Source organism: Calypte anna, chromosome 17, assembly GCF_003957555.1.
Source record: "Calypte anna isolate BGI_N300 chromosome 17, bCalAnn1_v1.p, whole genome shotgun sequence".
NCBI lineage: Eukaryota > Metazoa > Chordata > Aves > Apodiformes > Trochilidae > Calypte > Calypte anna.
The window spans coordinates 5,114,978-5,141,346 of NC_044262.1; the positions used below are offsets into that span (position 1 = coordinate 5,114,978).

At 46.9% G+C, this 26,369-nt stretch overlaps 2 protein-coding genes across 6 annotated transcripts in view; one reads left to right on the plus strand and one right to left on the minus strand.

Moving 5' to 3' along the window:
• The first annotated feature begins 336 nt into the window (after window positions 1–336).
• USP20 (ubiquitin specific peptidase 20) lies at window positions 337–19,410 on the plus strand. 3 transcript variants are annotated; one of them, XM_030461360.1, is made up of 24 exons: window positions 337–391; window positions 3,767–3,877; window positions 4,243–4,296; window positions 4,904–4,966; window positions 5,101–5,229; window positions 5,807–5,903; window positions 6,094–6,163; window positions 6,740–6,853; window positions 7,575–7,653; window positions 8,730–9,162; window positions 10,013–10,150; window positions 11,371–11,483; window positions 11,923–12,095; window positions 12,545–12,639; window positions 13,168–13,201; window positions 13,619–13,664; window positions 13,942–14,122; window positions 14,518–14,644; window positions 14,738–14,907; window positions 15,520–15,601; window positions 15,871–15,979; window positions 16,417–16,519; window positions 16,767–16,838; window positions 17,384–19,410. In XM_030461360.1, exons 2-24 carry the CDS (start codon window positions 3,797–3,799, stop codon window positions 17,542–17,544), a joined length of 2,724 nt encoding a protein of 907 aa, XP_030317220.1. In that variant the 5' UTR covers window positions 337–391; window positions 3,767–3,796; the 3' UTR covers window positions 17,545–19,410. The 3 variants fall into 3 exon arrangements, with proteins under 3 accessions (XP_030317220.1, XP_030317222.1, XP_030317221.1); XM_030461362.1 differs by having other exon boundaries at window positions 340–391; window positions 3,772–3,877; XM_030461361.1 differs by having other exon boundaries at window positions 357–391; window positions 3,712–3,877.
• A 2,295-nt stretch (window positions 19,411–21,705) lies between these two features.
• FNBP1 (formin binding protein 1) overlaps window positions 21,706–26,369 on the minus strand; it is a 96,481-nt gene continuing 91,817 nt past the window's right edge. For all 3 annotated transcript variants that reach the window (XM_030461372.1, XM_030461368.1, XM_030461366.1), the window contains one exon: window positions 21,706–24,841. In XM_030461372.1, the coding sequence (XP_030317232.1) occupies window positions 24,834–24,841 (8 nt within the window). In that variant the 3' untranslated portion in view covers window positions 21,706–24,833. The remainder of the gene's footprint in view (window positions 24,842–26,369) is intronic.

Sequence of the window (26,369 nt, forward strand, 5' to 3'; positions counted from 1 at the left end):
AAGCCGCCTTCCCCGCACCGGGCGGGGCGTGCGAGTCAAGCGCTGAACCTCCCCCCACACCGCGCTCCCTCCCCTCCCGCCGGTCACGGCGCTGCCCGGGGATCTCCATGGCCAAACCGAAGCAATCAGACACGAATTAGCGACCGCCCGCCGCCCTCCTCCACCCCGCCCCGCCCCGCCCCGGCCCCCGCCCCTCCCCCGGCCTGCTCGGCCTCCGCCGCTCCGCTCCCTTCGGCTCCGCCACCGCCGCCTCCTCCCCGCGCTGCTCGGGGCGCCGCGGCCCGGCCCATCCCCGCACCGGGCTTATCCCGCAGCCTGGCCTGAGGCGCAGCCCCGCGGCGGGGGGGGGTTGGGAGGGGCGGGGAAGCGGCGCCCCGGGCATCCCCCGCAGGTGAGAGGGTACCGGGGGATGGGGGGGGGGGCAGGACCGGGAGGAGCCTCGGGCCTGGCATGGCCCGATCCGGCCGGACGCGGTACCGTGGCGAGAAAGGCCGGGCCGGGGATGATGCAGCAGCAGCTGCGGGGGGGTTCTGGTCCGGCCCGGTTCTCCCGCTGAGGTCCCCGGGTTGAGGGGCGGCCCTGCAGCCCCCGGGCTGGTGCCTTCCGCGGGTGACAGGGACCTCGGGGACCTCTGCGACCCTCGGAACCGGACCCGGGGGCTGCCCCTGGCTCGTCCCGCAGGGGCTGGTTCTTCAATTCGGCTTCACTTTGGTTTAACGCTCTGTTAGGACACGGCTTGGATTTGGGGGATGTAGTGGGGAAGGGTCAGTTCCCAAAGGGATTTTTTCCTTGGTGGAAGCTGAATCCCTGGGTGTGCGGTTGTGGTGTGACCTCCGGTAATAAATCCCGAGTTAAAATCTGGTTTTCTTTCCCTGTTCTGCATGAAACACCCAGTGGGTGACACAGTGAAACGTTCAGATGAGAATCAGAAGCTCTTGGGTTCTGGTTCTTCCTTGTCAGCAGGGCAGTTTGGGGATTTTCTCTTTCCTCAGTAGCTGGAATATAAAATGTTGCTAAGAACAGCTGCAGATATTCCCTTATATTGGTTATGCAAGGTGAGCGAGCTGACCTGGTAGTTTGGTTTGGGATTGAACAATGCCATGATTTCTTTTGTTCATCCAGACAGTTACTCAGCAGACTGCAAACCTGCACGGATCTGAAACTCCTGACAGGTGGCTGGAGCTTTGGTACAAACCCACAGGGTTGTTTTTAGCAAAAGAAACCCCGAAAACCCATGTCAGAGAGAGCAGGCACTGGGTTTGGCAGCAATTTCAGCAACCAAAAGTAGGTTGCAGTTTCTGTGGAATTGTTCTGACGTGTTTGGGTGCTGTTCTCCCACAGTGGTGCTTGGGAAAGACAGGCTGAAGGATTTGTTTTAAGGTAACTTTTTTTTTTTTCCCCCCCCATCACACCCAGCACATTCTGACAAGCACACTCAAGCTTTCTAGCAGAGCTTTTATTCAATTCCTGTTTTCCTTCAAGCTTTCTAGCAGAGCTTTTATTCAATTCCTCTTTTCCTGAGCAGCATTTCAGAGCTGTGTGTGCCAGCTAAAGCTCTTAGGGCAGAGTTGTGGCAAGGCAGGGATTGAATGCTTCCTTCTGAACAGTTATGACCCAAATCTTTTCTGATGAGCTCAGTCAGGGCTGAGAGGTGAAAATGAGGTTTTCCTTATTTTGTTTTGTGCTGTCAAGTCAGTTCCCAAGTTAGCTGAAGCTGGTGAAGATGAAGGGGTCTGCAGTTAAGTTCAAACCAATATTTTGTTCATTAGGGTTTCTGGTAAGAAATCAGGGAAGGTGAAGTAGCAAAAATGGCATTGATTTTTATTTATTTTTAATTGGACCAGATGATGCATTTGGGAAAAGGGATCAGTTTTCAGGTAAGAACTCAGAGCCTGAAAGTGTCCCAGTTCTGTGTGTTAGTCAAAGATACTGCTGTCACTTGTCCTTTAAATCAATGTGAAGTTTCATGATCCTGATTTGCTCCTCTGTGAAGGTGCATGGAATTGCTCTGAAATTGATAAGCATCTCTTCACAGAGCTCCTGGCTGCAACTGCTGTTGTGTTTGTCCATGAATCAATCCTTCCCCCTCACGTTTTACTTTCCTCCTCCAGTTGAGTTTATTCTGTTCCAAAGAGTGCTGGAAAAAAAACCACTGTTACAAAATTATCCTTGAGGTTTGTCTTTTGCCAAGACAAGGTGCTAGGCAAGCTTTGCAGCTCCCAAGATAAGTGTTGCTGATCCAGGATTTTTTTCCCTCCTCATTGTCAGTGATTCAGATCAGATAATGCTGAGAATTCTTTCAAACATCCTCAAAACGTGAAAACAACAAAGTGTAGCTGGTGGGGCTTTTAGTTTCCAGTTCATCAGATTTTTCCACTTTGCTTTGTGATGATGTGGGCTTTTCATACCTCCTTCTTTCCCAGCCAGCAGCAATATTTTGGGTTGTGATCTGTGTTGTTAATATTTCTTGTCTTTTTCCTTCCACAGACACAAGTGGGGTCACTCAAACTATGCTTAAGAGACACAACCTTTTAATCTCATTTTTTAATACCTGCATGTTAATATTTCTTGTCTTTTTCCTTCCGCAGACACAAGTGGGGGTCACTTAAACTATGCTTAAGAGACACAACCTTTTAATCTCATTTTCTATAGCTGCATGTTACTGAGACAAGTTCTAAGTCTTTCACATACCCACGGAGCACCATGAAAATGTTTATGGTGCTTGCAGTGGATGTGGAACAGTGGCCTTAGATTTTGTACAGCTTTTGGGAGTTATCTGGCTCACATTGTTAACAATCTTCCTATGAAATGGTAACTTCCTCAGAGATTAAGACTGATTATCTGTGTTACAGATCATTCCCAGCTTCATTTATGACAGTAATAATGTTTTTAATGTTGGATGAAGAAGCATAATCACTAAATGGTAGATTCAGATGAGCACAGAGCAGGCAGCATGAAGCCCCTAAACACCAGGGGTTAAATATCTGTCTCCTGGGCTGCACCACCCTTTCACTTTGCATCTTAAATTTCCTGCAGACGAGTTAATGAGATTTGTGTCTCACTGCTGACTGCTTTTGGCAAGAGGAAGTCGGTTCCAATCCCTGTGTTTGTTTCCCCACCCCACCTGCTGGGCAAGCACAGAACTCCCACTTTCCAGGGGGAAAAGCCTTGTTTGGACCAGTCAGGTCTGATACACTGATAAACCAGCTGATAAAGTCGAGTCTGGAATACAGAGTACTCATGGTATGCAAGACCAGCTAAATATATAAAGTTCTATGATTTAATGGGCGTTTTTATTTAATTGCTTCAGAACTCTGCATCCTTCAGAGATGCTGTGTGCTCCAGACAGTCTGGGAGTTCAAGATCAAAAGGAAGGTGGTCAGGGGGTGGCTGTATCTCTGCTTTCATTTTCAGGCCACAGCAAATCCCTCCCCATTCCTCAAACAGAGTCAGGAGCTGCTGAAGGCACTGAGCACCTCCCTGTACTTCTGACTCCTGCACTTTCCTGGTTGCACACATTATTGCCTCTGTTCCTGGGTTTCCTTCTCCTCCCCACTGCCCTTTGCTACAATTCCACAATGCAGCCACTCATCAGTGGGTCAGAACCCTGCTAGCAAATGTGCCTGACTCCAGATGGAGATTGGCTTTGACCTCTGAACCTGGAATATGCATATCTAATGCACAAAACATGTCAATTTATCTTCTTACCAGTCTGTGGGAGCCAATCTGCCATGCACCTGAAGAGAGCTGTTCTTTCTTGTCCTAGAACAGCCCCTGCAGGTGAACACTGCTGAAAATGGGGGACACAAGAGACATCTGTCCTCATCTGGATTCCATAGGAGAGGTGACCAGAGATGATCTGCTGCTCAAATCCAAGGTACAAGCTGTTCTGGTTGCCACTCCTTTCCCTTTTAGCTATTTGCACATTTCCTTTTCCAAGGAAATGCTGCATGTCTCCAGAGAGGAGAGGCAGAAGTTCATTGTACCCTGCACAGGTCCCACAAAGGGAGCTTTGGTTGACCCCATCTGATCTTTTATTGTCATTTTATCCTGCTCAAATGTGTCACTTAGCTTAAATGCTGCAAAGCAAATATTTAATTGGCAGTGGGGTATTAAGAAATCTAACACCATGAGCTCTAGGTTGGGGAGGTCTGGCTCATCCAGAGGTTGCTCACTCTTGAATGAGCAGGTTCCTGAGAAACTAGCCAAGCAAACCAACCTTCTTTTGTCATGAATATGCAGGGAACTTGCCAGTCTTGTGGAGCTGTGGGACCAAATCTCTGGGCTTGTCTTCAGGTAAAAATGGTTTCCTCTTTTTCTTTTTTTTTTTTTTTTTTTAGAAAAAAAGTCTTGTGCTAAAAAATAAAAAAGAGGTGGAAGTAAAGAGCTTGGTAGAGCTATCCAGTTTTTTTGAGGGATCCCAAGGAGAAGACTCTCTAGGCTAAAGGCATAATGCTGTCAGAATATGCCAAGCTCACCCCTCAGGGTGATTCCCCCCCGATGGTCTCAGCAGGAATGAATAAAATGCCCAGCAGGACTGGGTCCTGACTCTGCTGGCAACTGGGGAGGGAGGCAGTGAGTGGGAGACTGCAGGAAGGAAGGAGGGGGCACGCAGGCAGGCAGGGGCAGTTTATTTTTACACTGGAATGCCCAGATTTGAGCCTGCTCAGCTGAGCTGCCCATTGGAGCACTTGCCTTGGAACAGAACCTTTACATGGGTGCAAACCTGGATCTAGACTTTTTCTTCAATGAAACAATTCCAGTTTTCCATCTTATTCTAGGCCCCAAGTAAAAAGTAGGTAGGAAAGATCAGTTCTGCTGATGGGACTGGAGTTGCAGACTGGTTTGGGAAGAGTCAGATTTGGTGTGCCCATTGCACTTGATGCCCTTTTTCTCTCCCCAGATTGGTTGTCCTTATGTTGGCTGTGGGGAGTCCTTTGCTGACCACAGCACACTTCATGCACAGGTGAGCTTTTCTCTGCTGTTCCATCCTAAGACAAGAGCTGGATTTTTTTTCTCCTCCTCCCCTCTTTTCTGGTAGTCCAGTGCTTCAGCTTGAGCCTGCTGTCAACTCATATTCTTTGACTTTTTAACTTTCAGGCCAAAAAACACAACCTGACTGTGAACCTGACCACTTTCCGTATCTGGTGTTATGCCTGTGAGAAGGAGGTGTTCTTGGACCAGAGGCTGCTCCACACCCAGGCACCACCAGTGAAGTTCCCTGAACAGGTGGGTGTGTGGCACAACCTGGCAGGGTTAGTTTTTGTTTTACCTGGTTTGTTTACCTGTTTTTATCTGCTTTCTTTACCTGTTGCAAAATTAGCCAAGAGGTTTCCACTATCGCCCAGGCTTTGGTTGTGAGAGGAACTCACTGAAAGTGGCTACCACTAGCCAGAGGACCTACAGTCTTGCCTTTCAGCAAAAAGATTACCTGAATAGCCATTTTTACTTTATCTTTAACCTTTCTTAGCCTCTTCTGTGGGGCATCTGTTTCTGGGAGGGGCCACAACAGCTGTCACAGCTTCATTTTCAATGCATGGCTCACAAAAATTTTAGCTGCCAGACCAGAAATACATGTACCTGTGTGCTTGCTTACTGCATATTCCTGATGTTCTGGCACCAGTAATGGAACTATTTCCACTCCCTCCTTGCATTAGTGAGAAGGCAAGACAGTGCAACTCATTCTTCTCTCTCCAGAGTGTTTTTCTTAAAGGCTGGTTTGACTTCTGTGGAAGATAATACCTCTCACAACTCATTTTTTAATGCAGCCCTCCCAGTGTTGCTTATTTCTCTGTCTTTAATCTAGGATTCTCCACTGCCTGCACACCCTTTGAAAGCTGTCCCAATTGCAGTGGCTGATGAAGGGGAATCTGAATCAGAGGATGATGATTTGAAACCAAGAGGTAACTCTGCATCAAGTGGATGAAAGGGCTGTGAGGGTAACTCTGCAATCTGGAGGACCTACACTGAGAGGTTCCTAGGAGCAGAGGGTGTAGCCTGCCTAGAAAGGGCTCAATTCCCTCTCCTTTGGGGAGGAATGTAGGAAATAGGATTTCTGGAAAGTGTTTCATGCCTCTCTTGTTTGTGCTTTAGGCCTTACTGGAATGAAAAATCTTGGGAACTCCTGCTACATGAATGCAGCACTTCAGGCTCTCTCTAACTGGTAGGCATTAGGGCCTTTCAGTAGAGTCTTCAGGAGACTTCAGTAAATACCAAAAATGGTGTCTGTGATCTGAGATCTTTGTAAGTCTTGCAAGGAGAAATCAGCCATGCTAGGAACAGAAAAGATTAATCTAGAACAACACAAGTTGCACAGTAGGAAACTGAGAGAATAGTCAGCTTGTGGCTACATACAAGACTCACATCTAGGTCAGTGCTGAAAGTAAAACTTCATTATTTCTATTGCAGCAGAAATGTATTAATCACATGGGAAGGCACATCACATCTCTCTGTTCTCCCCAGTGATACCATTCAAACCCTTATCCTAAAATACTACCTAGCCATCCTGCTGAGAACTGATTCCAGGATCTCTTCTTTGTACTGAGAAGAGGTTGAGATCAGCCTTTTTGAGTTTGTTTCAAGTTAGGAATCAATTCTTCCTGAAATCACTTCCTCCCTTGATTTAAAGGCAGTATCCTAAGCATGCTTTGTAAAAGGTGTACATTTAAATTTTGATACACCCTTAAATAGAGGGGAAATTTCTATGAATTCACTGAATTCATCTCCTTTTTCCTTCTAGCCCACCTCTCACACAGTTTTTTCTGGAATGTGGAGGACTGGTCCGTACAGATAAGAAACCAGCACTGTGTAAAAGTTACCAGAAGTTGGTGTCTGAGGTTTGGCATAAGAAACGGTGAGTGGTCACTCCCTCATCTAATCTGGACAGATTTTTTGGTAGGAAAAGGAATACAGATGTTTTTCCCAAAGAGAGTGGAGAATGCAGGTGATGTTTTAGGAAGTTTTCACTATGGGTTCAAATTCTAGACTGGCTCAAAGGACAATGTGAGATATTGCAGCTCTGCTTAAATCTTAAGGTGTCTGCTCTGTGAAATCAACTAGAAAAAATCAAACTAGGAACCTAAATGGATTTGCATTTTTGTTTCTTGATAGTTGTTAAAGAGGGAGAAGTAAACTAAAGAGCAAAAGTGAACAGTGTCTTTCTGGAAGAGAGGACTTTGAAGCAATATAATGTAATCTTAATGCTGGTTTTGATTTATCTCAACTACTGTGTGGCCCATCCATATTTTGAGGCAAAATCAAGCCAAGTTACTAATTACCCAATTCTCTGGGAAGAATCACTTGAGACAATTCAAAGTGTGGACAGAGCTTTAAGTTATGTGTGCTCTGGGGAAGATTCCCCCTGGAAGGATAGACCAAAATAATAGTGAGATGTTTTTCTCTCTTCTTTTGTATGTCATCCAGCTAATAGAGAAACATAAAACCAGGTTTTGAAGGTGCAGTTATCTTCTGTTCTCTTTAGCTAATTACCACACCCTGTTCTATGGCTTGTTAGACAAACTGACTGCAGGACTGATAAGTAAACTAACTTCTTTTTTTTTTCCATAATCAAACAGCCCAAGTTATGTTGTTCCAAGCAGTCTATCCCATGGAATTAAACTTGTCAACCCCATGTTCCGAGGTTATGCACAGCAGGTGAGGCCTCCACAAAAACCTGACATTGGTCCAAAGGTGTTGGGACTTTTCCTGCAGCAGTGGTGCTGGGGTTCAGAGGAAGAGCTGGAGCTCAGGGATCTTGCCCATTTCAATGGGATCAATTCCAGGCTCTGTCTCAAGCTTGCTGGTACCAAATCAATGCATTTTCCTGTGTCAGCTTTCTCACCTCTGAAGTGGTGGTGGTCATCTCCTTTATAAAGGGCTTTGAAATCTATTGATACCTCCTGTATGATAGATATTTATTCACAAAACATGGATAAATCTGTACTAAAAAGATAGGAATGTTCTGTATTCTTTTTCTGGGGAATTACAGCAAACTACATGTTATTCAAAGATAGTCTCTCTTTTTCTTTGAAGTTTTTCTCAGTGTATCTCTTGTGTTTCTTCATTGGAATAAAATGTAAACATCAAGCTATGCTTGATTAGAAAATTTACAGAAGAAGTGACAGTGGGACAGTACAACTAAACTGTGATGCTGACAGGAAGTCAAAACAGAGGGTAAAAAAATGATTAATGAAACAGCTTCTATGTTTATCTTTGATGTGAAGTACATTGGATTGGAAAGCTCTTAGCTGTAAAGAGATGAAGTTGAAAGGGAGACTGGATGCCAAACTTCCATAAAATAACAGAAACATCATAATGAACTTTCTGGAATTGTCAAAATACCAAGTCACTTCCCAGCAGGTCCTTTGAAGCCAATGTATCAGCTCTTTTACCATGTATTATGAGTGCAGGAGCTTGCACCTCTACTGTATAGACTTTGATTTCTGGTTCCATTCCCTATTTATTAAAGATGTGAATCCGCCCTATTTAAGAGAGGGATTGCCATGAGCAGAACTCAGGTGTTTGTGAGATTTGTTTTGTGGGTAAGTCTGTTCTCTGTGGTCTGCTCTCCTCATCAGGTTTCCCCTTGTCTTTCACCTCTTCCCAGTAGTAAACTGATAAATAAACTGATTTATGAATGAGCTCATGGTTGGCTGTGACTGGAGCCATTTCCTCTCATTTGCCCCATTCCTGGGTGGATACTAATGTGGAATTACTCCTGTTTTTTTCAGGACACTCAGGAATTCCTGCGGTGCCTGATGGATCAGCTCCATGAAGAACTGAAGGAACCCATAGTTGCAGAGAGCAGGGATTTGGATACCAGTGAGCAGGATGACAAACAAGAAGGTGACCGAAGTCCTTCAGAGGATGAGTTCCTCTCCTGTGACTCAAGCAGTGACAGGGGTGAAGGAGATGGGCAGAGCCGCAGCACAGGGAGCAGCTCCCTGGCAGAGACAGAGCTCTTGATCCAGGATGAAGCAGGGAGAGGGATCTCTGAGAAGGAGAGGATGAAGGACAGGAAGTTCTCCTGTGGCCATCGGCGCAGCAACTCCGAGCAGGTGGATGAGGATGCAGATGTTGATACTACAATGATGCCCATTGATGGGAGAGCCTCACCTGAGATGCTCCCAGCTCCCTGTCCTTCCAGCCCGTGTAGGACACCAGGTATGCATCTCTTCCAGTCATGTTGTTTGGGAGAAGCCACTTTGGCTAACAACACATAATGGGACTGTTCTTTCTATGGGTTACAAGGGATTTGGAATCCAAGTTCTTCCTCAGTGTCCCTGGCAGTGGTTCTGCCTTTCTGCACAATTCCTTCTGTAAGAAAATGATACGTGGGGCAGAGAGGTGCTGAGCTGGGCTAAAGTGCCGTGGAGCTGAGTAAAGAGAACACCCTGAAGGCTGTGCTAGCTGCTTCTGCCAAACCTGAAAACACTCTGTTTGTGCCTTTTCCTAATTTAAGAAGAAAGATTTTGTGTGTATTGCTGTATCTGATAGGCTGGCCCAGGGACATGCTAGCTGTGAAATCATGTATTAATGTTGGGCTGTGGGTTTCCTGGGGAGAAAAGGGAGATGCACAGTTTGTGCATTTCTGTGTCTCAGGGAAAAGAAAAGAGCAGCAGCTGAGATGTAGGTGTGGAGTCACCTCAAAGTGAACATATCTGATCTTTCAACACTTCTTTATATAAGAGTCTTACTCTGCCAACTGGCACTGAAGGCAGCAATGCTGTTTGTGTGAATGAGGGCTACAGGAGCAAGCTGTAAAACCTAATTAGTCATATGTGTGAAAAAATGGTGGCTTGTTTCTTTCTTTTTAATGTCACTGTCAGCCCAGCTCTGCAGGCACTCGGGGAGCTGCATCTGCCAACCCCTGCAAGCAGGACACTGAAGTGTGTGTATGGGGATGGATTCTGTGCCAAAATGCAGAGCTAGGCTGGCACTGACTGCAGCAGCATTGCCTTTTGTAACTGGGGTTTTCACCAGTGCCCTCCTCCCTCCCCATTTGCCCCAACAGAACCTGACAACGATGCCTACGTGCGCTGCTCCTCCCGGCCCTGCAGTCCTGTCCATCAGGAAATGCACTCCAAGCTTTCCAGCAGCCCTCCTCGCTCCAGTCCTGCCAGGCTTGGACCTTCCTATGTCCTCAAGAAAGGTAGTGCCAAGAGGGACCTGCTGGGAGGCAAAGGGGGAAGCAGGAGGAGGGGCTCATTACCAAAAGAGAGGAGGAATCCATCAGGATTCTTGATTAACTAAGAAGTGATGATTCCCCTGGACATGAGTGCTTTCTAAAGCAGTACTAGGTAAAGACTGCAGTGAACCCAGGTGTAAAATCAAGCTCTGGGCACAACAGATGTTCTAGTATGTTCTTATTGGAGCCTGAAGTGATTTCCATGTCTGCATCTGCACGCTGTGTTTGTCAGTAAACTGGCTATGGAGTCCCAGGCACAAGCTCTGTCCCTCTAAGGGAGTGTGGAGGTTTGCAAACATTTGTCTGACAAACTTGACTTCCAGAGCATGTGGGCCAAAGAACTGCAAGATGATGTTACCAAAAAAAGAGCTTCCTGCCCTGGTGACACCTTGGGTCACAAGAGCAGGACAAAGGCTGCAGCTGTCAGTCCAGTGCTGGCAGCATTGTTGGGTTTCAGAGCAGAGCCTGGCTTCTCTTGTTATCAAACTGCTCTCTTCATCCCAGGCAAATTGCAAATCACAATCCCTCAGCCTTGCATTCTCTACAAACACAATGGCAAATGCTCACCCCCTGTCCCTGCAGCTGCTCAGCAATGACATCCTTCCTTCAAATGTGTCCTGGCCCCTTGGCTGAGGTCAGCCCAGCCACAGATGTTTTGGCTGGATAAAAAGCCCCCTTGTCTGCACACACGTGTGCACGGGGCAGAGGGTTTGTTGTTAAACAAAACTCTGTGTTTGGCCAGTTCCTGCTGTGGAGAGTCCTCTCCAGTGCAAGTCACCTGGGGAACACATGGCCAATGTCAGAGGGGAAAGAAAAAAGGTGAAAGAAGAGAGGCAGGTGAGGGGAGTGTGAAGCTTAGAGCAAAATGTTGCAAGACCTGAGAAAAGCAGGGCCCCTCTGTGGCAGGGCCAGGCTTCTTAACATGTAGTAAGAGGATAGAAGCAGGATTTCCAGTAATGCAATTTCAGCCTGTTGAGAGCTGGCACGTTTGGGTTGGCTCAGTTGGCTGCCTCCCCCTTTCTTGTACCCCCCGGAGCAGCAGAGTTCTCCGTGTCAGTTTACAGCAGGCTCCACTGTGGCTTGCAAATGGCATCTGAACATGCAGGACACAGGTCCTGTGTTCATGTGCAGCTGCATGACTACTGAGGTAAGGAGATGATGGGGCTTCCTTGTCTGTCTTCCAGCCCAGATGCAGGCTTCTGGGAAAAAGAAGAAAGAACTTCGTTACCGCAGTGTGATTTCTGACATCTTCGATGGCTCCATCCTCAGCCTGGTGCAGTGCCTGACCTGTGACAGGGTGAGCTGAGTTCTCTGCTGCCTGCTGGTCAAAGCACACACTCTCCTGGCTTGTACATCTCTTCTTAGGAAGTGGTGCTCCTGTTTCCAAACACTGTGAGGTGCAGTAGGGCTGTGAACATCACCAGAGCCCGACTGGGGTGCAGGTGGGAGGACCTTCCCACGCCAAAAAGTTAGATTTCTCTGCAGGGGTCTGTTTGCTTCTCTGAGCTGGGGTAGCAATATCACATTCACATTAGAAAACTGATTCCAGTGCTACAAAAGCCATAACAAAAGTCACACTGCTGACAGCAGTGAAGAATAATTACTCAGTTACTTTTAGTCTCAGCTCAGGTTTGCAGCCTAGACAAAATCCATGCAGTGATAAAAGGTGGTGAAAGTCAGGTCAGCTCCATTACATGCACAAGAAACCCAGACCTCTTCCTCTTGGATATTTCCAGGTTTCTACAACAGTGGAGACATTCCAGGACCTGTCACTCCCAATCCCAGGGAAGGAGGACTTGGCCAAACTGCATTCTGCCATCTACCAAAATGTGCCAGCTAAGACAGGGGCCTGTGGGGACAACTATGCCTCCCAAGGCTGGATTGCTTTCATCATGGAATATATCCGGAGGTGTGTTGGGATCTGTTTTGTTCTGGGGTTTGCCCTGCAGTGCTGGAAGGCAGCTCTCCCTACCTGGTGTTTACAGCAGAAGGTTAATTCCAACCATTCCTTGAACAACACCTCACAGGTCTTGGAGCTTTTTTACCTGAATGAGTTGCTACTGTTCCTCTAGTTCTGTCCTGCACCTTCAGATCCCTCTCTGACTCTTCTGTCTTTAGCTCAGTCTTGCCCTCCAGAGCAAAGTAATTCCTGGATTAGCTTTACAAATCATTTCCAGTTTGAGCAATCATGGTAGGAACATCAGTTGAGAGAAATCATGCTTTCCCTCTGGGATCTTCTTTACCTCAGGGATGTTTGATGAGGTAGAGGGAAACCTATGATCTGTTTGGAGTTTTGTATGCCCAAACGTGCAGCTATTTTATGTATAACTCTTTCTCTTAATCCCCTCCATCCTGCAGATTTGTGGTGTCGTGTATCCCCAGCTGGTTTTGGGGTCCTGTTGTGACACTGGAGGATTGCCTTGCTGCCTTTTTTGCAGCAGATGAGTTGAAGGGTGAGTTTTCTTCAGTGGGGTCTGAGAGCATGAAAAGAAATGTATGGAGGTGTAGTTAACATGCATTTTAGAGGCATATTAAATCTCTTTGGAAATCCTGCCTCAGTCACTTGGAGACTGGAAGTAACAAAAGTTGGCAGTTCAGCATCTTTTGAGTTTTTGCACCAGCTCAGGGGTTGGGAATCCAGGCAAGAGTGTCCTCAGTGAGGAGCAGACCTGGCTGTGAGTGCTGAGGCTCCTTACCCACCTTAGTTTCTTCACTTTCTCCATTGACTCCTTAAACTCTGTAGGACTCAAACAATTTGCTGTGTCCTCTTGTGCTGGTGGGCAACCACAGTGTGCTGCTGCCTGACTGTATTCTCTTCTTGCTTCCACTTATTGAGAGAAGTGTTTATTTTGATCTCTTCCCACCCTGGCCTCCCCAGGAGGTGGTTTAACTCAGTTTCTCTGCTCTGGGTGGAGATGAAGCCACATCAGCACAGTGCTCTCTGAGTAACTGCATAATGGTTTTCTGCTCTTTACCTCCAGGGGACAACATGTACAGCTGTGAACGATGTAAAAAGTAAGTTTGCATCATCTGTGGTGGGTTTCTCTGGAACTTGGTTTCTCTGTAGAGCTGTCAAACATTTCCCTGTGCCCTCAGCCTGGAGATTTCTTCTGCTGAGTGGCCCATGAAGTCTGCCTGGCTTTGTACTCGAGTTCTGGTTTAGAGAGGTCACTGATTGCAGAGGTGCTGGCTTTAGGGAGGAAAGGAAGGAAGAAGGATGTGCTCAGGGATGTGGTTTGGCATTAGAAAGAAGAAGTAAGAAAAAACTTTCATGCCATGTGCCACTTGGATGCTGCAAAGAGCCTGAATTTGTTGCTTGCTGCTGGAATTCAGGATTTGTCTTGGATTTCAGAGCAAGCATGACCCAGCCTGGCCTTTGGGAATCCTTTTGCTTCAGAGGTTCCTCACAGCTCCTCTCTCTTCCTTCCTCAGGCTGCGGAATGGGGTGAAGTACTGCAAAGTCCTCCGACTGCCAGAGGTGAGCAGAGCACTTTGTGTCTCACTTTTCTTGTAGCAGCCCCTGAGGAGGCAAGGAGGCCAGAGGTAAAACAGAAATGGCCATTGCTGTCTGGTTTGGTGGCAAAGTCCTGGATTTAGGTCACAAGGCACTTCCCCATTCTAAGCTGATGAGCCAGCAGGGTTCCTAAGTAACAGGCAAAGAACTCTTGCAAAGATGGGACACAGAGAGGCTGCTGTTTTACCAGGATGCTCATGGCCAAGCTGTGTTTTGGTCTTCTCTCTCTTTGCTCTTTTAGATTCTTTGCATCCACTTGAAACGGTTCCGGCACGAGGTGATGTATTCCTTCAAGATCAACAGCCACGTCTCCTTCCCTTTGGAAGGGCTGGATCTCCGACCTTTCCTGGCCAAGGAATGTGTCTCCCAGATCACCACCTATGATCTACTGTCAGTCATCTGTCACCATGGCACAGCAGGCAGTAAGTCCTTCTCTCAGTGAGCAGGAACAAGATGAGTGTGAGCAAAGCACAAATGTGTTCCAGAGCTGACACCTCTCCTGGGAGGAAGTGCAGTGAAAGGGCTGACCCCTCCATTCCCTGGCTCCAGCAGCTTCTGACAGATCCCCTGCAGCTATTGCAGCCTCACCACTGGCTTGGCTCAAACCCTTTCCCAGTGTTCAGTCTCACTGAGAGGCCTTTTCCAAGGGAGGCAAATCAGGGTGACAGTGCCAGCCTCCCTTGCTCCTGCAAAGCTTGCTTGAACCAGCATTAAGCTTTTTAGCTTTTTTTTTTTTCCCTTTCTCTCCATGCTCCACCAGCTGCTAATCCTGTTTGTACTGCTGACATTATCCAAATCCCTATTTTCTCTGTTCCAGGTGGGCACTACATAGCTTACTGCCAGAACGTGATCAATGGCCAGTGGTACGAGTTTGATGACCAGTATGTCACTGAAGTCCATGAGACTGTGGTACAAAATGCAGAAGCCTACGTCTTGTTCTACAGGTGAGCTGTGCCCTGGCTGGTGACAGAACTCCTAGAAATGCATTTGGAAGTTTCTAGGCATCACTTCCTTTCTCTTTCCTTTTCCTCCTGAAGGAAAAGCAGCGAGGAGGCTGTGCGAGAGCGTCAGAAAGTTGTGTCCCTTGCCAGCATGAAGGAGCACAGTTTGCTCCAGTTCTACATCTCAAGAGAGTGGCTCAATAAATTCAACACCTTTGCTGAGCCTGGTCCCATCACCAATCACACCTTCCTCTGCTCTCATGGAGGTAAGGCAACTCCCAGCTCTGCCTTTATGCTTCAGAAAAAAAATAAATCTCCAACTCTCATCCCAGCAGAGCCTACACTGCAGTGGGATCCACTTCTTTGGCAGGAATTCCAGGCTGCTTGGGGAGGGATGGGACAGTTCTCCCATTGTCCTGTTGATCAGAGGGATGCGTGGTGCTGGGAAACAACAGTTTTCAGTTCTCCCTTTGTTTTTAAAAACAAACCTGTAGAAAGCAGATAAAGCAGCATTTATCTGCTGCCCTATCAGTGAGGCTGGCCTTTGGTGTTTGTTTGGAGGATGGAGCACGTGCTGCTGGAGAGCTGAGCCCACATTTTACTGCTCTGCTGCTTCATCAGCCACGCTGGGGAGCCCTTGTGTTTATAAACACAATCCCATCTCCACTTGGAAATTAAGCACTTGATTAGAAATTGAGGCCATGAATTGAAAACCCTCCACAATTAATGAACTCCTGACTGTCTTCCACCAGCAGAGGAAGCAGATTCTGGAATTAGGGATTTTTCAGCAAAGGATGTCTGTTTTTTTTTAAATTTGTGTCTTCCCTTGGCAAGAATGAGTTCCTTGGCTAACTCTCCCACTTGTCTTTCCTCCACAGGGATCCCTCCTAATAAATATCACTACATTGATGACCTGGTTGTGATTCTGCCCCAGAATGTGTGGGAATATCTCTACAACAGGTGATTATGGCTGCTTCATTCTTCCTGCCTATGAGTTTTGGATTTTGTTTCACACTTGAGGCAGTGCCCAAGGTACAGTCCCTTTCCAGGGCACCTCCAAGGAATGAGGACTGGCACAGACTGGTAGAGCTTCATCATCTAAATCCAAATGAGCAGCATCCTCACCCTCACTGAAGGACTCACTCCTTCAGTTTCTAGACCAGTTCTGTAGGATTCTGGGCTGGGAAGCATTTCCATTCCCCTGCAGTTTTCCATTCTTCTCTGCTCAGGTTTGGGGGTGGCCCTGCTGTGAACCATCTGTATGTCTGCTCCATTTGCCAAGTGGAGATTGAAGCCCTGGCCAAACGTAGGAGAATCGAGATAGACACCTTCATCAAGGTTTGTGTGGGAAACATCTGGAAGCAACAGCAAAGGGCAGAGGTGGGAAATGGAGACCTGGCACAGGCAGCTGGTGGAAAAAAATCTTGCCCCTGCTTTCCATGGCCAGGAGATGCTCCTTGGGGTTCCCCAGAGCTAAGAGCACAGGGTGGGCAGTGTGAACACAACCTTGCTGTGTGTGAACAGAACTTTGCTGTGTGTGAACACAACTTTGCTGTGTGTGAACACAACCTTGCTGTGTGTTGCTGCCTTCAGACACACAGTTTGAAGCCATCCTCATCTCCTGCAGCGAGCAGGGAACAGGTTGTGAGGAAGGTGGTGTAATACAAGGGGTTCTTCTGAAGGCTGGGAAGGCTGAGTGGATGGGAGGGGCTCCTCCAGGTCTCAGGAATGACTAAATCCTTCCTGTATCTCTCTGTTCTCCTCTGCTCTCCCAGCTGAACAAGGCTTTCCAGGCAGAGGAGTCTCCAAATGTCATCTACTGTATCAGCATGCAGTGGTTCCGGGAGTGGGAAGCCTTTGTCAAGGGGAAGGATAATGGTGAGAAACGTGGAGTCTGCCAGGGCTGAGAGGCAGAAAGGAACCAAATCCCTTTGCTGAGCTCCTCAGTGAGCACTGCATTGGGCTGGTGTCACCTCTGGCTGAGCGGAGCTCAGACACCCAGTGCTCAGGCTGCCAGCAGGGCCCCCAGCCCAGGGCAGAAATCCTGAGAGAACTGGCAGGGGAAATAAGCTGAATTTGATGTGGAAAGCAGAATGGGCTTTGAATGTTTGTTCTCCTCTTACAGAGCCTCCTGGACCAATTGACAACAGCAAGATTGCACTCACCAAAGCAGGGGGCCACGTGCAGGTTAAACAGGGTAAGGCTGGCACTTGCTGCCTTGTAGTATTGCTGGAAGGTGAAGGAGAATGAGCCATGGGATCTGTCTGCAGTGGGAACAGAGCAGGATGGTGTTGCAGAGGGGTTGACACTTCCCTGTGCTGCCTGCCCCACATGAGCCACCTCAGTTCTGTGGCAGCTCCTGCCTTGTCACCTTGCTGGTGTCACTATTGTAGTGAAGCCTTCTCCAGCATCCCTGTGCCCAAGTGTCTCTGTCTTGCTCCTGACTTGTCTTTTTTTTTTCACTTTCACATCTGCTGTGGTCCAGCTTGTGTAATAACTTGTGCTGTCCTCACTGGGCCCTGCTGCCAAGCTGATAAAGATTGCATTTGTATCTTGGTCATCTTTCTGCAACCCACCTCCTCTTCTCTGACCTTGTTGACAAAGTTCTTGCCCTGCTTTCTGCAGTTGTCACTCCTAGGACAGCTTGGAGCAATATTTTCAGTCTCTGCCTGGCAGTGGAACCTCTGGAGAGAGCTGGGGCCCACGGGCTGCATCTCTCACAGCTCCTGTTCTCCCTTTCAGGTGCTGACTATGGGCAGATTTCTGAGGAGACCTGGATTTATTTGAGCACACTGTATGGAGGGGGCCCAGAGATTGCCATCAGGCAGAACGTGGCCCAGGTCCAAGAGCTGGAAAACCTCCATGGGGAGCAGAAGATTGAAGCAGAGACACGGGCTGTGTGATGGGGCAGGGAAGGTATGGCACAAACATGTTTGTGTCAGGATGGGAGGCTGGGGAATCTGTGGCCAGACTTCTCTTGCCTGGTAACCCCAAGGTGTGTGCAGCTCCCACCCCCATTTCTGGGGCAGGGAGGCTTCCTCTGCTGTCCTTTCATGTGGCTTTAAATCTAGGGGTTGGTGCTGGGCAAGACTGGGAGAAAAGCAGCTTCTCTGTAACTCATCTCTGGATAAAGCCATGGTAGAAGACTCCAGCCAGACCTCACTGGGATACACTTGCACCCCAACTCTTTCTTTTTTGTTTGCTTACAAGAAACCAGCACTCCCAGCTTGTACCCAGTGAACTGGGGCTGCTCCTTTGCAGGTTTTGCTTTTGGCATTTTTAAACTCAAATGTTTAAAGATAATGAAGCCTTATTTATGTTTCCAGAAGGCAGTGCTGCAACTAGAGAACCTTGTTACTTGAAGCTAAAGCCACCAGGGCTCCCTGGAGCTTGGTGCTGGTGGAGCACAGCTGTCACAACTTCCTAGTTTTGCTCTTTATCTAATTCTTGCAAATTCACTTGCAATCACCCAAGAAATTTTGAAAGAGGCCACTTCTTACCCTTGGGTCCCTAAAGCCACACTTCATGGTCCTGCAGATTATCTTTTTTTTCCTTCTTGCATCTGATTTCATGTGTTCAGCACATTTTCAGAGAACAAAGCTGGAAGATGACTCCTCCTTCCTTCTGTCCTCTTTCCACTGAAGCTCTTGACAGTTTAGCTCGGGGGTGCAGCCTTCCAGGTGGTTCAGGGTGGTCCATGAGCAGCTTAAGCTCAGAGTTGTTTGTGGGCAGCAGTCACTGGAGCAGGGCACAGGACAGCTCTGCTTAGACTTTTTAGGACTCTTGCTTCATAACCCCACTCTCAGAGTGACCCTGAAGGAGGAGGAGGAGCTGGTTTGTTCACACAAATGGGTCACTCTGGGACAGGGCTGTCACCCAGTGCTGGGGAAGGGCCCCAGCTGAGGAGGTGCCAGGCTCTGGAAGCAGCTTTGGAGGAGTGAGCTGCCTCCTGCAAACCCCAGCTGGGTGCCCAGGTTGCATTTGTGGACACAGTGGCTCATTTAATGAAGAGAAATAACTTGCTCCCCTCTCTCCTGCTGCCACAGCCCTGGAGTACCCCATAGCAGGTGATGGAGAGCTTAATGAAGATAAAAAAAAGCTGAATGCTGCTTTCCTCAGCAGGACTGGTTCTTTAAAGCTCTTTGTTTATCTCTTAAGCCACAAAGGCAAGAGAAAATCTTTGCAAGTGGTTGAGTGCAAATGAATGGAAGCAGCACAGCACAGGTGGCCTCATGGGCTGAGGAACCAAAATGTCTTCAGTGCTGGTACCCAAATGATTCCACAGCATCAAGTCTGGCTTTGGTGGCAGCATGGGGCTGGGACCTCCTGAATTCATGGAAAAGAAAGAGGGAGGTAAAGGCTGTGCTTTGACTTAGTGGGAAAGGCTGTAGGGACAGAAAAATGTGGCCTTCAGAATAATTATTTTTTTTTTAAGACCAAATGTTTGCTGCCAACAGCAACTTCTTCTTTAAAAGTCTCTGTAAATGGTTCAGCATGTTAATTTTATTATCCTGTTTACTGGATGCTTGTATATACCCAGCCAGGCCTGAGGGGAGGTCAGACAATGAGCCACTGTTGGGATTTCTCATTGTTTTAAGCTGTTTTTGTTAAAACTGCAGCTGCCCTCAGCTCTGCTGCAGAGCCTGCAGGGCTGCATGTCTGTGTTTGTGCCATGCAGAGGATGCTGTACAGACTCTGGTCCCACTCCTGTGCTTAAGTGTTGAGACTTTGTGCTGAAACTGTGTTCAAATAAATACATGTGCAGTCAAGCTGGTGCTGATTCCTGGGGCCAGAGGGCTTGGCAGCTGCCAGGGAACTCATGGAAGAAAAAATTGCAAAGAAAAATAAAAATGAAAACACCTTGCCCTAAGGTCTTGCAATACCAAACCCTCCTGAGCTTTGGTCACCCAAGGGTCCTGAGCCACCTGCACTCCCTCAGAGGGCATCTGCTCCTTTCACTCTCCTCTTCATGTTTCTTTTACCCAATTTCAGCCCAGTTTGGCTCAGAAAGCCCATGCTGTCTGTGCTGGTCATGCCCAGGGCTATGAAATTAACTTGCAAGGGAAGTCACTGAAGTTTCATTGAGCTCTTCTGGCTTTCTAGAAGAGTTTTGTTAGTCTGTTCATGGCTAAAATGTCCTCCTTGATCTCATCCATGTCCCTGGTGACACTGAGGCCCCCCAGGACCACTCTGTTTCAGTTCCCAGGTCCTGGCACCATTACCAGAACTGTTAAACCCCAAGGGGCTGGGACAGGAATTGCTCCCTGCCAGAGCAATGAGTGACACCTGCAAGAGCTGAAGAAACAGAGCTCCAGCTGAGTTAAGTGTCAGAACATGCAGCTTGTTCTTCAGCAACTTGGAGCCAACAGCCAAAACTTGCATCTGACAAACAAACCCATCACCTCAGCAACTGCACAACAGCTCCAAGCTTCCAGGAGACACTCAGCAACACCCTCCCCTCGGGAGGGATTATCCAGTGTCTAGACAAGCAGCTCTGATTGCTGCTCTGGCAAAGCCACACTTGTCCTTTTTGTTACCCTCTGGCCTCTGTAAGACTCAAAGCTGGGTTCTGCCTCCAGATTTCCTTTGACTGCTGCCCTGCTCTCCTCTGACTCCCAGGGACATTTCCCAGCTGAGCTCCTACCACTTCTTTTAGCAATTCACTTGATTTTCCCCTTTTCCCTCCACAGCCCAAACACCCAGCATCCCATGAAGGCTCAGTGATACAGGCACTGCAGATAAAGCACAATTTTCTTTTGCTATTGCTCAGCTTGGCTTCAGTTCCAGCCTTCAGTCCCAGATCTGGTTGTGCTGTTTCTATTCCAAGCTGGCAGTGCTAGGACTGGGTAAGAGAAATAGAAGCCAGCACCAGCCAGACAGCTCCTGCTACTCAAGTTTCCTAAAAAGGCACCAACTTGCAGGCTGCTGCACAGAGTCCTGATTTGTCCCAAACTGTGAGATGTTAATTACTTTCTGCTGGCAGAGAACAACTTGAATTATATTTTAAAAAGAACCCCAACAACTTGATCTTAGGAAAAACCCTCTCTATAGCTGGAATAATCAACCAGGTCTCACCTACTCTGAGCAGCAGGACCACTGCAAGCCCTTGTGGCTCCTACCTGAGGCTGTTTCCACTGAACTGGACTATAAGAGGTGATGGAGAAGCTGTGCAGGGGTTTTATGTCAGCCAGCCAGACACCCAGCACTCACCAACCTTGCACAGGAGAACAGAACTGCAAAATCCCTTCACCCAAACTTGCAGAAATGCATCAGGTTTGCAGATGATTTGGTGAAGGGAAGCACCGAGTTATTTCACACACCTGCATGCACAAAAGGAATTATCTGCAACAAAAAGCAGCATCAAACCCCCCTGCCAAACCAAAGCATCCCCTGGGGCACTCCAAGGTACAGCTTGGTTTGAGGAAATGCTTTCCCCAAGCTTCCAGTGCTTGTGGTTTCCTACTCAAGTGGGAAAAAACAAGATCCATGTGTCCTTCCCAAGGACACCAACAGCTCCAACTGAACAGGGCATTTTTCTTTCTCCTCAGATGACCAAATGAAAACCCAACCATTTTACTCTCCCCAGTGCCAGCTGGGAAGGTGAAAGTCTCATAAAATTGTGTCTCCAAGTGACCTGGTCAGAACAATGTCAGACAGTCACTCAAAGGTACAGGCAGTGCCAAATCAATATCCAAATCTGTGAAAATCCAGTGTGAAATAAAAAGCAAAACAAAATAACACCAGGAGGAAGAAATGTCAGAAAGCCCCCCCACTGGAACAGGCTGCTTTTGCTTATTCCTTCTCAGTTTTGCAGCTGGAACAAACCCAAATCCACAGTCAAGGAGAAAAACAAGGAGTAAAAGAGCAGCTATGGGGAGTGTCAGGCTATAAAATTTTCTCTGGAACAGCAAAATTCCCTTTTTTTTTTAACTGGCAAAGCTTGGGGGGAGGCAGAAAACTCCCTGGGGAGCAAAGGTTCCAAACACTTCAGCAAAGCAGAGAAGCCCCAGCAAAGAGGCAGCTGCCTTATTCCTTGGGAAAGAGAAGCAAGAAACCCAGTTTTTTTCTCTGGCTGAAACTATTTCTGGAATTAAATGTTTATTTAAATAGGTGGATGACTCTCCTCTCATTGTTACAAGGGGAATAATTCGCTTTCAAATGGAAGCACTTTATTTGGTTGAATTCTGTCTCCAGAAATGAATGGGCAACACCAGAACCTTTTACATTGGCAATGAAATCACAACACTGAGATGCCACCAAGATCTAGAGATCAGTGCTCAAACACACAAACACACACATATACAAATTAAAAAAGTGCTCAAGGTCATCATGTTAAAATAGAATTTGGCTTCTTTTAGGTCTTTGACACTTCAGGCAGGAAAACAAAGAACGAGATGCATCCAACTAAATGAACTTCTTGAAAATACTCAGCATTAAACACAACTTTCAGTATCAGTAAATATGTTTCTTCTCTATTTACAGGTGTTAAGAAAGGGCATTAGAGACTTTTGCTGGGGACAATGAGATTTTGGAGGAAGTAGAGTCCAGGCTTCTGGGCAAGATCAGTAAATCCAAGCAGAGTTTTTATAAACCAGTCACATATTTAGTCCTTCAGGTGCTGCAAAAGGTAAATGCTACAGAAGTTACTCGTTTGTTACCCTGAATAAAGGCAGCAGAGTAAAAGTGGAGGCTACAATACAGGATTGCTGCTATTTTTTTTTTTTCTTGCAGTACATTTTAAGACCTGGGGTTTTGGGAACTAGTTGCCAAGTTTACAAAAACTCCACACGTGGTCTTTTATTAAAACTTTTGAAGAAAATAAATCAGTCAGCTAAAGCTAATGCTCCTTCTAAAGCACTGTTTAGCAACACAGACATTGCAATTGCTCAAACTTTCCACACAGGCTGACAATAATATACTGTCCACCTAGATTAAATATATAAAAGAAAAACTTTTCTCTAATTTTTACATAGATGGCACGACAAGAGGTTGAAAAAGAATTCTTCCAGCTGCTGATTCAACAGTGCATTGGCCATGAGAATAAAAACATTGCAGCTAAAAAGATTTTGCAGGTATTTTTGCACACCTGTGCACAGCTGAACTGTTCAGATCCCTGATGGATGCAACGAAGCCTCTGTACAAATCTTTGTACAAAGCCTCAGGTGCCAACCCTGTGGGTCACATTCTGCCACTGGAGGATCTAAAGAGTTAAGTGACAGCAGTAGCAGCAGTGACAAGAATGGTAATTTAAAGGTTTTATGACTCTTCAGAAGCTGCTAAAGCATTGGTACTGCCTGCATCTCAAGGCAGGCTCCTGAGCCATTGGAATTAATTAAAAAAAACCAAAAAAACACCTTTTGCTGGTTGATGCTTGCAAGATATTAAGCACCATAATACAACAGCTACAGTTTTAGCTGTAGGACTCAGATTTTTGTCCTATTAAAAAAAAGTTGGGATCTTGAACAGAGAGAAGGGGACAGAGTGATGAACACAACACATAATCCAACTGAAAAGGATTTCATCCAGAGTTGGGGGTGATTAAAGCAACCCCCAGCATGGAGAGGATCTGTGGCCACACTTCTGGATGCTGACCCTGCACAGTGGGCAGCAAAACCCACACGTGGTTGTCTGCAAAATAAACCTGAGAGGTCTCATTTTGGGGTCCCTGCCCTTCGTGGCTTCTTTCTCAAATTCTGGGGATTTTACCAAATATGCTGAAGCTGGCTAAAAGTAAGAATCCCCCAAATTAAGTATTGACCTAAGAATAAATGGCCCTGAGGTGCTACTAAATAGCAACTGACTCTTGCAGGGCTCAAACAGGTAAAAGATGCCTGTGAAATCCTAAAAATGGTAAAGACTCAAGGGCAACCAAGAGATGGAACAGGGATGGTTAGGAAGCAATTGGCTCTTAGAAGTTGAGACCCAGATGATGGCATTTTTGGAGATATTACAGCTCTCTCTCTCCACTGCACAATGGGATAAAGTGCAGCCTCACTTCTGCTTCAAACAGAGAAGAGGATGGTCACAATTCCTCTCTGGTTTCTGGGTCAAGGTCCACTCCATGACAACAAAACAGAGTGTGGGTTCTTGGTTCTTTTTTTTTTTTTCTCTTCTGTTTTTCCAAGAAAATTCTGTGACTCAAACGTGAACTGATGAGGACGCAGGAGAGGTCATGCAAAAGAAAGTGGCAGGTCTGAAATGCTAAAAACCAACCCGACCAAAGCAAAAACTGCCAAGAGAGGAACCAACACTGAGCCACAAACTAAGGTGACCCTCGGGAAGGTGGGCGCAGGCAAGGCGACAGGGCGAGCATGCAGACTGAAATGAGAGCAAAACGGAGGCCTCTGGGAGGAGCAAAATGGGGCTTCAAACCAAAATGCCAGTGTCTGTCTTTGTGTGTGTCTGTGTGTGAGAAAGAAGAGGGCCAGAGGAGAGGGGAACCAAGAGGAAAGGGAAGGGAGAAGCAGGAAAAGGAGGGTACATACGTGAGCTTGGAGGCTTTCGGGAAACAGCAAGGTGATGGGGATTTAATACTTGGAATGAGCAGCAGCCTGGATTTCAAGAAAAAAAAATAAAGGCTGACAAGTATTAGTGACCTTTGGGGAAGCAGAATAATGCACGGGGATCAGGTTGAATATCTGCAGATTCAGAGCCCAGTCCAGCTGCTGTAACACTGGTCCCAGGGGAGGTTTTTCCACCTCCTCACCAAGCTCCTGGGTGCTGCAGGATGAGCACTAAAGGCACCTTGTGAAATGCTGATGGACCAGTGCAGACATCCAGATGGACTGAGGGACAAGGGAGGAGAGAAGACAGACCAGGACATGCTTGGGACTCTCTGGTTACCCTTTGCAAAGGGCAGCCAGCAGTTCTTCAAGGGGTGGCAAGAGGAATTGGGTAGGGGGGGAAGTGTTGGTTATGTTTGGCAGAGGGGCTGTGCCAAGGTGGCAGAAGGGGATGGGGAAAGGCTGGGAAGTGAATCTGAGCCACAAGTAGCATGCCATGGGAAAGAGCAAGCATCTGAGTGATATTGGGATGGAATTTAGGTCTCAATTTTTCAAGTGGGAACTCCAGACCAGAGTAGGAGTCTGGTTTTCCATGGGTGTGATTGAACTGCCTGCAGGGTAAACAGACCATTTTGTTTCTCCTTCTGTGACAAGCTCGCCCCGAGGTTCTTGCACCAGCACAAACACCTTTAGGAATCTAAAACATAAGAAAAAGACAAAAAGAAAGAGACTGGATTAGAAAGAGGCCGGGGAAAACGGGATCCCTTAAGAGCAGCACTGCAGGAGATTAAAAGGAAACACAGCATCCAAGCATCTACAGGTCACAAGGGGTTAAGGAAAGCTCCTGAACTCAGCACACAAGAGCTCAAACAGTGAGCATCACCCTCAGCCTTTCCCTCCACGCTGGGGATGAGCTGGGACACTTCAAGAGGATGGAAAACTGGGAGCAGGACCCTGCCAGCTCTTTCTTAGTGCTAACCACCAGCTTTTTATTTTCAGTCTGCAAAGCAGTCCTGCATCTCTCCAAGTGACAGCTTCAGAGACTGAGAGAATGATCCTCTTTTAAGCAGGTAAAACCCAAATTTTGCAGACAAATCTGGAGCAGTGACACTTCCTTCAACAGGCTGCAAAGAGCTTTCATTCTAAGGGGGGTGCAGAAGTTCAGAGGCAGCCACAGCCTCTGAACCCATCCTTTGCCATGTTCCTGTACACACAGATTTCTGGCAGAGTTTAAGAGGTTTTGTCTGTAGCCAAGTGAAGCTCCAAGCCAGAAAAATGATTTAGCCAGGGACTGGATAGTCCAAGGGAACACAGCAGGAACCCAAACTTGCATTCCAGAGAGCAGGGGAACCTTCTTATCTCCTTTGTACCTACTGCCATAAAAGAAAAAGCCCCAAATGCCAGCCCAAAAAATTCTCAGAGCCACAGCCACAGAGGAATTACATTTGTATGCAGTGTGAAAACCCAAAACAAACCAAAGGAACACAAGAATGAGAAAATATAATGTTTATTAGAAGAAGAAGACACCGTGGTACATCAAGCTAGAAAGAGGTTCCTGATGATTCTTTAAAAAATAAGAAGAGAAACAAAACCACCCCACTGGCCAGATGGAACAAACCTTAATACAAAACCAAAGTTTCTACACAACTCCAACCAGATACAGGCAGCTGAGTAACCAAAAAACACATCACCAAGAGAGGGGCTGAGCAGTTATCAAAACAACAGCAAGGTTAAGCAGAACAGCCTATAAAACCATTTATATTTATATATATAAAAGGATAAAACCCATCCAAATTCAAGTAACTTTAGCTCTTATGTTATATACATTTGTTTTTTTAAACTGGGAGAACTAAGGGCAAGTCTTTAACAAAGGGATTTTAAGATGCCACAGTCCAGTTGATAACTACTGCTTCCTAAATAATTTGGCAAGCATTAAATAATCAGATATATCCTAGATAAAAAGTGCATCAGCAGGGTTAACGTTTACCTGTTTTTGTGAGTCAAGGCTCTGCAGAATGGGGACAGCAAAGAAAGAGCAGAGCTGCAACACTGAGACTCACAGAGCTGTCTGGGAGGGTTCATGGGGATAACTGGAGGTGAGGAACAGACCCAAAGCTCCAAAACTTTATTTTAAACAGGAGGATTTCACTCCACAAAACAGCCTCTGATTCCTTGCATGGCACCCAGAGAGCCTGGTGGGAATAAATGGGGCATTTTTTGGTTGG

Excerpts from the sequence above, each read along its gene's own strand:
- USP20 (XM_030461360.1), top strand. The coding sequence starts at position 3,797 with ATGGGGGACACAAGAGACATCTGTCCTCATCTGGATTCCATAGGAGAG. Across the intron at positions 13,202-13,618 it reads AGCTGTGAACGATGTAAAAA|GCTGCGGAATGGGGTGAAGT; the intron begins GTAAGTTTGCAT and ends TTCCTTCCTCAG. Across the intron at positions 13,665-13,941 it reads AAGTCCTCCGACTGCCAGAG|ATTCTTTGCATCCACTTGAA; the intron begins GTGAGCAGAGCA and ends TTGCTCTTTTAG.